This window comes from Aedes albopictus, chromosome 3 (genome assembly GCF_035046485.1).
Source record: "Aedes albopictus strain Foshan chromosome 3, AalbF5, whole genome shotgun sequence".
Classification (NCBI taxonomy): domain Eukaryota; kingdom Metazoa; phylum Arthropoda; class Insecta; order Diptera; family Culicidae; genus Aedes; species Aedes albopictus.
In genome coordinates this window covers 269,225,236-269,236,985 of record NC_085138.1, presented here as the reverse complement: position 1 = coordinate 269,236,985, position 11,750 = coordinate 269,225,236, and the positions used below count along the sequence as shown (strand labels likewise).

At 38.2% G+C, this 11,750-nt stretch overlaps 1 protein-coding gene across 1 annotated transcript; it reads left to right on the top strand.

The window, feature by feature from the left end:
• The first annotated feature begins 3,162 nt into the window (after window positions 1–3,162).
• On the top strand, window positions 3,163–5,232 carry LOC115257416 (chondroitin proteoglycan 1-like). Its single transcript, XM_029856996.2, has 3 exons — window positions 3,163–4,363; window positions 4,429–4,540; window positions 4,604–5,232. The coding sequence occupies exons 1-3, from the start codon at window positions 3,168–3,170 to the stop codon at window positions 4,835–4,837; spliced, it is 1,542 nt and encodes a 513-aa protein (XP_029712856.2). The 5' UTR covers window positions 3,163–3,167; the 3' UTR covers window positions 4,838–5,232.
• Window positions 5,233–11,750: the final 6,518 nt, after the last annotated feature.

Below are 11,750 nucleotides of genomic sequence, written 5' to 3'. Positions count from 1 at the left end.
AGACATTCAAAAATGATGGTATTTTATGTAGAAATGTCCAAGGAATCGAATGCCGGTATTCTCTTTGTTGCCCAACATCGATAAGTGGTCCAATTCACCCCTATTTCCCTATAAGTAGAATTGCTTGAAAATATCGACGTATTACAATGCACAACTTCGATAAAGACATTCAAAAATGATGATACCTTATGAAAAAATAGAGCAAGGAATAAGATGCCGGTATACCCTTTATTATCCAACATCGATAAGTGGCTCAATTCGCCCCAATTCCCCAATAAGTTGATCTCTTTATAAATATTGATTGAAAAAGGTAAAATCTTGATTATTACAATAAAAAATGATGGCATCTTATGTAGAAAAGATTAAGAAATTGAATGCCGGCATCCCCTTTAATGGCAAACATCGATAAGTGGCCGAATTCACCCCTATTCCCCTATAAGTTCATCTTTTTCAAAATTTCGATGCAAAACAATCCACAACTTTGCATCGGTGTCCAAAATGGTGTCACCTGATGTAAGAATGTCCAAGGAATTGAATGCCGGTATCCCCTTTATTGCCAAACATCGATAAGTGGCCCAATTCACCCCTAGAATTACTTGAAAATATTTATCTAATATTTTAAATCTAATTTTTCATAAGGTAGCATCATTTTTAAATATCTTTATCGAAGTTGTGCATTGTAATAGATCGACATTTTCAAGTAATTATACTCATAAGGGAATAAGGGTGAATTGGTTCACTTATAGATGTTTTGCAATAAAGGAGATAGCGGCATTCGATTCCTTGGACGATTTTACATAATGTCTCATCATTTTTGGACGTCTTTATCGAAGTTGTGCATTATTTTGAAACAATATTATGAAAAAGATCATCTTGTAGGGTAATAGGGGCAAATTGGGCCACTTATCGATGTTCCACAATAAAGAAGATGGAGGCATTTGATTTCTTCGACATTTTTATATAAGGTTGCATAATTTTTGAATGTCTTTATCAAAGTTGTGCATTGTTTTGCATCGATATTTTAAAATAGATGAACTAATAGGGGAATAGGGGTGAATTGGGCCACTTATTGATGTTTACCAATAAAGGGGATGCCGGCATTCAATTTCTTGGTCTTTTCTACATAAGATTCCATCAATTTTTTTTGTAATAATCAAGATTCTACCTTTTTTAATCAATATTAATAAAGAGATCAACTTATAGGGGAATAGGGGCGAATTGGGTCATTTATCAATGTTGGATAATAAAGGGTATACTGGCATCTTATTCCTTGCACTATTTTTTCATAAGGTATCATCATTTTTTGAATGTCTTTATCGAAGTTGTGCATTGTAATAGATCGACATTTTCAAGCAATTCTACTTATAGGGGAATAGGGGTGAACTGGGCTACTTATCTATGTTGGGCAACGAAGGGGATACCGGCATTCGATTCCTCGGACATTTCTACATAAAATACCATCATTTTTGAATGTTTTTTTAAAAATTGTGCATTATTTTGAATAAATATTTCGAAAAAGATGAGCTTATAGGGGAATAGGGGTGAATTGGGCCACTTATTGATGTTTGACAAGAAAGGGGATAACGGCATTCGATTTCTTGGACTTTTTTACGTAAAGTAGCATATTTGTTGCATGTTTTTATCTTGGGCATGCTTCTATATGGCATAATATATAGAAATATGTCTAATTTATAGGGGAAAAAGGGCAAAATGGGATACTTCCTGTCATTTTTCGGGAAAGGGGTTGGCACCATTGGATTCCCCGCATTTTTTTTACATAAGATACACTATTGTTCATAAACTGAAAACGCGTTTCTGAAATGCGTCCGTTTTTTCGTTTGAAATAAGCCACTGTGCGTTGGTTCAGTCTTATTGTCTAGCGGTGTCGTAACAATACTCTTTATTACACAACTTTTTACGCGATTTTGTATTGCACGTTTTTTAAAGGTCTAGTGGCTACCGCTTCTGATTCGTATGCAAAACGTCTTGGGCTCAATTCTTATCCCGTCCCTTTCTTCCTACTTTTTCTCACTCTCATCTCTACATTAGTTCATAGCCATCGCTAGAACAGAAACGGGTTGGAAAATCCGTTTCCCTTCCTGCCCGCTGTGAAAAGCACAGTGCCAATTTATCACATAACGCCTTTAAGTTATGCAACCAATCGAACTACGCCGCTTCCCCTTCAGGCTCAGAAGTTCAGAGTAATCAACACACAATCTGTCGTCTAAATATATCCCCTATCCATGGACCGCATCACCGACCAAAGATGACTTCCAGATCTCACATCCTACCTTTCTAACAAACACTCCATGGATGTGGGGATGCAGAGTGCTCTCGGTCTCTAGTAGCAACAACTGGCACACTCTAACATTCCTTTCCCCTCCAAACTGAATGGGATTGATGGGCTTGGCCGGCGCCGGTATTGAACCAAAATGTATGTGCTGCTTAAATTGCATCTCGGGGATAAGTAGAGTGTCCCGGCACCTTATTCAGTTAGATCTCAGTGCAATTCAAGCCATTTCAGATTAATCACGGAGGAGCAACCATTGACATGTGCAGTCAGTCTAAGCTAAGATTTTTTTTTTTATTCTTAACCCTAAAAGGGATACCTTCATGGCCTCAGTTTCGTCACCTCGCTGAGTGTGTTCCATCAAAGACGAGCTCTGAAAGGCGCCTGGGGTCCAATGGACCCCAGGTATCCCTTTTAGAGTTAATCACTTTTTTTGTGGGCCAAATTGCCTGAAATTTATGCACATAACTCAGCTTGGTTGGGAAGGATTTGAGGCCAACTCTTTGTTCAACAGGTTTCAAAAAACCCCCGATGACGAAAAGAACAAAACTTTCGAAAATTCTTGGAATCGTTCATTGTGCAATGAGATGGGACCATAATTCGCCATTTCATTGAGGAAATAGCGAACAGCATGGAGAAATTATATTTAAATTCAAGATACCTTGTAATACGCCGTTATTTGTCTTTGTCAAGCTATCTCCAAGCTTATACGTTAATTGACTTGTATGTCCAAGAAATGATATTTACAGTACGCGCGCGACCCAACGCGTATAACGCAGAATACGCTCTTTGTTATCACTTTATCACTAGCACTTACTGGATTGGGCAATTCCATAAATTAAAATCGATAAGATTAGTCCAACATCCAACTAATCCTATGGGAGCTGTTCGAAAGGCATCTACGTCAGTATCGAACGGATTGTTTTCCAAAATGGTGTGGCTTATAAAGTTTGGGATCGTGTTAAGTGCATTTTATTTGAATATTGCAGCCTATAAAATTGATTTGACATTGGGCAAGCCGATTTCGGATACCATACAAGTTGTACCATGCACGAGCACTGTTGCAAACATATGGGAAAACCAGCCACATCCAGACTACTGTCACTTTTATATTTCCTGTATGAATAACATTGGCATCGTACAAACTTGTCTGAATGACCTCTACTTCAATGCAATAACGAGGCATTGCGATTATCCAGAAAATGTCGACTGTGAAAACCCTTCGACACCGACGGAACCAGATTTGTCCACTACTGATAGTACAGATGAAATTGAAACCTCTGAACCAACAGATGCAACAGATACAACTGTCGAAGGAGAAATAACAACGGAAGAAAGTACAACGGAAACTACTACTGAAGATAGTACAACTGAAGATAGTACAACTGAAGATAGTACAACTGAAGATAGTACAACTGAGGATAGTACAACTGAGGATAGTACAACTGAAGATAGTACAACTGAAGATAGTACAACTGAAGATAGTACAACTGAAGATAGTACAACTGAAGATAGTACAACTGAAGATAGTACAACTGAAGATAGTACAACTGAAGATAGTACAACTGAAGATAGTACAACTGAAGATAGTACAACTGAAGATAGTACAACTGAAGATAGTACAACTGAAGATAGTACAACTGAAGATAGTACAACTGAAGATAGTACAACTGAAGATAGTACAACTGAAGATAGTACAACTGAAGATAGTACAACTGAAGATAGTACAACCGAAGATAGTACAACAGAAGACAGTACAACTGAAGATAGTTCAACAGACTTTAGTACAGTAGAAGATAATACAACTGAAGAAACCACAACACAACCAACTACGGAACAGTTCTGTGAGCCTCTATGCGCAGGTCAAGACAGTGAAGTTGCTGATCCAGAAAATTGTAGCAGATTTATTAGCTGTATCGACAAATGCAGTGGAGCTGTTCAATTCTGTCCAGAGGGGTTACATTTCAACCACCATTGGTCGGTATGTGATCTGCCGCAGAGAGCTGAATGTTTGTTGGAAGTTTGTCTTGGTGAACCGACTGAACTTATCCCGAGTGTAAATAGCTGTAGGAGGTGAGTTCAACGGGAGCAACTGAATAATCATGGATGATTCTACAAAACCGTATTTCTCATTTCAGTTACTATGAATGCTCAGCTTCAAATGCTAACCTTCGTTCCTGCGAAACTGGATATGTTTTTGATAGTACCGTATTGGGTTGCGTTCTAGAGGATGCACATAATGCATGTCAAGTAAGTAAATAGTATGCTTTAAGTATAAAATTTATACCCACTTTCCTTTCTTCATAAACTCAGATTGAAGACATTCCTGGAGCTCCTCAAGAGGTGTACAATTTATGTACTACATTGGTTGAAGATCAATTGCTCCCTCATCCCTCACGGTGCGATGTTTATTATCGCTGTGTTCGAGGCATGTTATCACCACGCATGTGTCTCGAAGGACTACTATTCGATACTCAACGGGGAATGTGCAATCTGGAGGACCGCGTTGAATGCAACCCCGAAATATCAGTCGGGAAAAATCTCTAAATTATTTTAAGGTGAAAATATAACGAATACATCTGATAGTCTAGCTACAGAATAAATCTGAAAATATCAATTGACAGTATGTGTTTTAAAGTTGATCGATTGATCACCACTAGTGGGTAACTAAGCGATCGACTTTTCCGCACAAACCGTCATTTGATTCCTTATAGTTGTGCTCTTGAAAATTCGATGTGTGGTTTCGTTATACCTCCACCTTAAATAAAGCTCCGTTTCATCAATAATACGGATTTTACAATAAGCAGTATTTATAAATATTTAAATGATCCAACGTGATAAACTATAAACAAATACACAATGTCTATAATCTGAGTAAATGCGTATGTCTTTATTAAAACAAATGCAATAAATGTTATACATACACTAGCTATCCCGGCAAACCTCATACTGCATTTTTTACATTGCCATAGAGAAAACCTCTCGCCAATTAGTCTTTTGTAATTTCCTATTTTTTCTTCTACCGACAATTTTACCAATTACTTTTTACAACAAAAAGGTACACTCAAATTAATCGACTGATAGATTCTATGTGCACTAACCTCATGGATTGCTGGCGAGAGAGAGAATCGCCCATTTATGTGCATGTAATAAAATCTATAAATACGACATATGATATATATTATTACTAAAATATATTTCAAGTGCAGCAGCATAACACGTAACCTTGCGCACATAAAATTTAATAGCAAGAATAAACATTAGAAGTCATGATGGCGCGTTATTGTTTTGCCCGAAAACGTGTTGTTGTTATTTCAATTCATCGGCCGGAATATCGGAAATTTTAAGAGGTAAATGCATAATTTATTCATTATAATGTAATGTTTCCATACATGGAATATTTCTTTTGCAGAATTGAAATCGATCGCTGCATGCCGGACCGCTATTCAATAAGAATTAAGTGATGATTTTCGAGCATCCGGATGAAATACGACTGAGGCGGATAGTATGACCGGATCACAGTCGTTTAGATTATCCTCTCGATTATCCGTGAGATTATCTCAGCTGGTCATCATCAGAAAACAGCGGTGAAAAGCGATGAGCTGTTGACAGTGGACACAACTTGGGGCAGTCCTAGTTCCGTCATGCCAACACAACCATCCTGCGGTTTTCCCAAGCACAAAAGGAACTACCGGAACACACGACGGGGTCGATTCATCTTCTCCTATGATAATAACTACAGTATTATGTGATTTGATCAACAAATAAATCCAGTTCAGCCGAATAATTAAAATTTTGCTTTTATTTCTATTTTGAAGCGAATCCCACGTGGAAATGGTTTTATTAATCGTTTTAATGAAAACCATGCGCTAAAAGATTAAAAATCTAAAGCGACGCACATAAATTCTATCATGATTGAATCGACAACGATTCAATAGCGCTGCACATATTTTTCAAGTGCAAAAGCAACTGGTGCAAAAGCAATGGTCACTTAGATTTTGACCATCTAAGTGCAGAATTTTTAAATTTAATGTGATATTTATTCTGAGTGTAGTTCGTTGGCCCGTTCCAGAGCCTATAGCTGCGAAACACAAACACTGTGTCACGCTGTAGAGAAGTGGAACTATCTCAGCAGGGCTCCTATTTTGGGCACTTTTCTAATATAACTCAGACAATTTTGAGCCAATTGATACAGTTTTTGAAACGCGGTGGGATACCTGTAGTATCTGGCCGTGTACAACATGTCAAGTTAATTGGTTGAGAACTGACATCCGGTTGCAACAGTTATTCTAGATCTAGGTAGTACCGAGACCGTCGTCGGTACCGTACATTTTTGACCACGGAGAGTTGTGAGTACAGCTTAACCATCACTAGCTAGCGATTAAAGTCGATGGTGGTGACACGATTGTCATTGTTCGTTCGTGTTTCTCCATATTGGGCTGCAAAAGGGTGGGTTGATAAGGAGAGTGTCCAACATAGCTCTGGACATAGCTCTGGTCCTCACAATTTCCTGCCTCATGCTTCCACGGGTCAAGCGATGACAGTCAGCTAAGAGTTGTGTGCTTAACTGGTAGTGCACCCTGGGCACCGTTGTCCTTCTGACTTCATCTAGATTGAGGAGGTACGACCCGAGCGTCTGTTCACCAAGGAGGTGCGGCTTAAACATCATCTGTTCTGGCATCTGTGGAAAAGTGGCCATGTTAAGAGTTAAGGGTCGTTTCTTCAACTACAGCATCATCAACGTCCTCTGCCCACACGAGGGAGACCTGATGACGAGAAAGAATCGTTCTACGCGCAGTTAGAGCAAACATACGATGGTTGCTCGCCGCGTGTCGTGAAAATCGTTGTCGGCGACATGAACGCGCAGGTAGGAAGGGAGGAAATGTACAGACCGGTAATCGGGCGAAAGTCGCTGTATGCATGCGCTCAAAACTTTCGACAGCTATCACCAAGCGTCGAAGTCGATCGCCGCGGCTCAATATCGATCAGCTGCGTAACGTAGCAGTGGCTCAATACTACGCGCAGCTGTTAGCAGTGGCCCTACCAACGAAAGAGCAGCTTGGCGCAGCTACCATTGAAGATGGCTGGAGGGACATCCGATCCGCCATAGGTAGTACCTCGGCTACTGTAACAGCACTAGGCTTCGCGACTCCGAATCACAGAAAAGACTGGTACGACGGCGAGATTGAACAGTTCAAAAACGAGAAGAATGCAGCATGGGCGAGAATTCTGCAACACCGTACGAGAGCGAATGAGGCACGTTACAGACAGGCGCGGAACAGGCAGAACTCAGTCTTCCGGATGAAGAAGCTCCAGCAGGAAGAACGAGATCGCGAAGCGATGGAAGAGTTGTACCACGCTAAGGACACGCGAAAGTTCTACGAAAAGCTGAACCACTCGCGCAGAGGCTTTGTTCCACAATCCGACATGTGCCGAGATAATCTCGGGAATATTCTCACGAGCAAGCATGAGTTGGTCGAGAGGTGTCGGCAGCATTACGATGAGCACCTCAATGGCGACGTTGCAAGTACCGACGGTGGCGTGGTAATAGATCTAGGAGTATGTGCACTGGACGAAAGACTTCCGGCCCCTGACCTCCAAGAGATAAAGGTAGAGGTTGACCGGTTGAAAAACAACAAAGCCGCTGGAGCAGATCAACTACCAAGCGAGCTTCTGTATTACGGTGGAGAAGCACTGGTGAGAGCACTACACTGGGTCATTACCAAGATTTGAGAGGAGGAAGTATCACCAGAGGAATGGATGGAAGGCATCGTGTGTCCCATCTACAAAAAGGGCGACAAGTTGGATTGCGGGAACTACCGCTGCGATCACACTACTGAGCGCTGCCTACAAGATACTCTCTCAAATTGCAAAAGAGCTCGTGGGGCAATATCGGGCTGGATTTATGGGTGAACGCGCTACAACGGACCAGATGTTCGCCATCCGCCAGGTGTTGCAGAAATGCCGCGAATACAACGTGCCCACACATCACTTGTTCATCGATTTCAAATCGGCGTATGATACAATCCATCGAGAACAGCTATGGCAGATTACCCAAGTAACAATTTCATTGCTGATTGGTTTTGTTTGATTTTTATTAGGGTTATATTACAGCATCAATTAAAACTCGCAGTTTTATGACTGCTTTTATGAAAACCATTGATAAAATGTTTTATAGTATACTTGAAGATATCCATAAAGACAGATTTTAAGAGTAAACAAAACTTTCCGAATTGTAAACCTTCTGGCAATCATTATTACCACAATAAAACTGTTAAAACTCTCAACAGATGGCGATCCGTTCGATTAATAACGGCATCTGTTGGTGGAAAAGCAGAACTTCGAGATTTCTAGGTTTATTGCGGTCATCATAAAAGTAAACTTGCTTTCATTTTATTTTCGCTGATTACCCAAGTAACAATTATACTTTTGTGGCAATCCTGAAGTAATTTCTAAGATAGAATAATAAAACTTAGCAATAAAGCTCTTTGTTCTGCAAATCTGAGATAAAAAAGGGCATAAAACATCCATAAGACTAATCTGGCCCACTCTTCAGGAGATCTTCAAAGCTGCTTTTGAAGACTGCTTTGAAACTAGTTGTATTTATGTACTTGCACTGATGATTAATTATAAGAACTTCATGAAACTTTAACAAGAATAGCATGAGGCATGTTGATCTTTTAGCTGTCTTTCTCAAAAGTGTCAACAGTGCATAATAAATGAAATCATTTACCTAAGCATTATGCAGATGCAAACAAGTTTTGTTTTATGGATGAAATGTTAATTAAACTGCAAATTAATTTTCATCAAATTGAAATGACTAAAGCATTAAAATTGCCTGATCTGATGACAGGGAATCAAAATTTTCCGTGCCATACCCACTTTTTCGTTGATATGCCGCCCAAAATATACGAAAATAACAAAGCACCCCAAAAATAATATCAATCATTAATATACGAAGACATAAATTTCCTATTAAAACAAAAGGCTACGCCACTTTTTTAATTCTATCTAAACATGGCTGCCGTTCCAAGCGAACAAAACTCATGCAGCCGCCATCAATTGTTATTACTTTTAATCCAAAGCCCCTCAAAACAATGATGGAACCAAGTCACCTTGCATGAAAGCTACAGCCTTTATTGAAGATTGTTTTTACTAGTTATGATCTTAAGGCAGATTTGTTCGTCTTGAATGAAACTTTTTCGTTTTATTCAAGAGTAACAGCCTTTGACAATTGTTTGTTTACGTTTTCGATGCTAGAAAGTTGTCTCTGTACATTTCGCGGTGTTTCGCGTCAAGATGTGCCAATTCTATTTTGTTTCCCCGTATTTTTACTATTAATAATGTAGCGCAACTTACTAAAATTACGCTATTTGGCATGAGCTTGAGCAGAGTCACAGTAAGTACCCATTTCATTTTCGATTCGCACAGCTGTGGCCTGTGTGAGGAACTGGTTGAAGGCAGGACGACAGCAACCAACTACATTTTTGATTGCCCGTAAAATCATTATTTCGTTGACAAGATTACTTTTTACCACAAGAATGGGTAAATTATCAGTGAGCAAACATGTTTATGTGTTTATATTTGCATGAGAACGCGGTTTTTCAACCAATTTGTTACATTCATTATTTAGATTGAAAAATAGTCTTATCATTATTTCGCATAGTTCGTGTTCCAGAATAATGGCTCTATCTCAAGAATAGAAGGCTTCAAGAAGTTTTTAAAGGAGGATTAGTCAGATGAAATGCACTTGAATAAACTTTTAATAAAATATGTTGATGTTATGTGTTGAAAATAACTTCAAATGCGCCTTAAAACTTTTTATAAGATTTAATGCTCTTGTAAATTCAGCTGTTTTATGCGCGAATTTCAAAATTAACTTAAAGACAACTTAAAAACCGCAAACGAACGAAGATTGTTTTCTCTTGATAAAAACAACTACAAATGTTCCATGAATTGGTCATGCTGTGATAAAGCTTCCATTAAAATAATCAAATCTAAAAGGAATTGAAATTGTTACTTGGGTATGGTCGTCGCCATATTGGAGATTTAGCTAACGTGAATGGAAAATAGTTAATTTTGGTTAAATTAGCAATGAATCGATCGTTTGCCACCATTTCCATAACATGCTCACATAAATAAACTCTCTCTCTGAGTTTTCTTGTGATTCGAGATAGTTTTACTAAATAAACAAATTGATTTATTTCATTCCTAGATGATAATATTCACTATTTTTGAAGCGCATTAATTTTATGATTCTGCCACCCCAATATTCACGATAAAATTGACCCAAGTAACCACAAGCATTATATCATAACATTAATTCAATCGTATTATAGTTTAGCTAATGCAACATAACTTTTATTTTACATCTGTCAAGTAATGAAGCGTTTAATCTACATTATGAAAGCATTGAAGCATTACGAGATTTTGACAGTTTTGTATATTTCTATAGAGCCGTTGTTAAATGCTTCATTGCATTACCATGTTAAAAGCTTTATAGCAATCAATAATGCAAGCATTTATTACTTTATATGTGCCTTTACTAAAGCTTCCATCGTTGTAAACAGAAAAATATCGCTCAGTTCGAAAAAAAAAACTGTAAAACACTTTTAGAAACAGAACCATTCAAAACAAAAGAAAAACAAACCAAAATTTTCATGGATTGCTGCGGAGCACTTAGATGATCATGCTCAGATGTTGCGGTGTGAAAATTTATATTATGTATGGTTTTTTGAGTTTCTGGTTGGGACATGAAAACAATCAGATGCTGAGAAAACAAAAATTATGTGGGGTATCGGTTTCCTTATTTAACATAACGCCTCGATTTCATAAAAGGAAGAATTAAAGCGCTGTTTGTATTGTTTCTTATTTATTGTATTTTAGGTAGAAGTGAGCACGTATGAAAACAAAAAAACAGAATCAACACAGACGAATTTATATTCGAGAGTTACATAACTGATGGCATTCAGACCCCGGCACATTTTTTAGAGTTGCTGAAAACACAACTCAATAAGGCACTAGCTAAGTATACTTTACTTTATGTTGCACATTTTTCCAGGTGCAAAATACATGGTATCGTAGCACACAGCGTTAGCGCGTCCGAGTTTCATCGTGGTCAGTTTCAGCAGTCTAAGTTCAATTCCCGAAATACAATAAAAAACTTCAAAGTGAGAGTATCGGAAGATAATAAAAATAGATAGAAAAATGAAAAACATACTTTTTTTCTTTTTTGACATGATGCATTAAGTATGCATTCCATGCGATTTGATTGCATTAGCTATAAGGTACAAGCATTTTATATGCTTTAGCAATCACCACAGTAAAGCTTGCTGTAAATTAACAATAGTAGCGCCACTTTCGACTTTAAACCTACTTTAATGGTGCCTATATGACAAAACAACTTTATATCGCATGTCATATAATACACTATAAAGCGAAAATAATGCTCTATATAAAG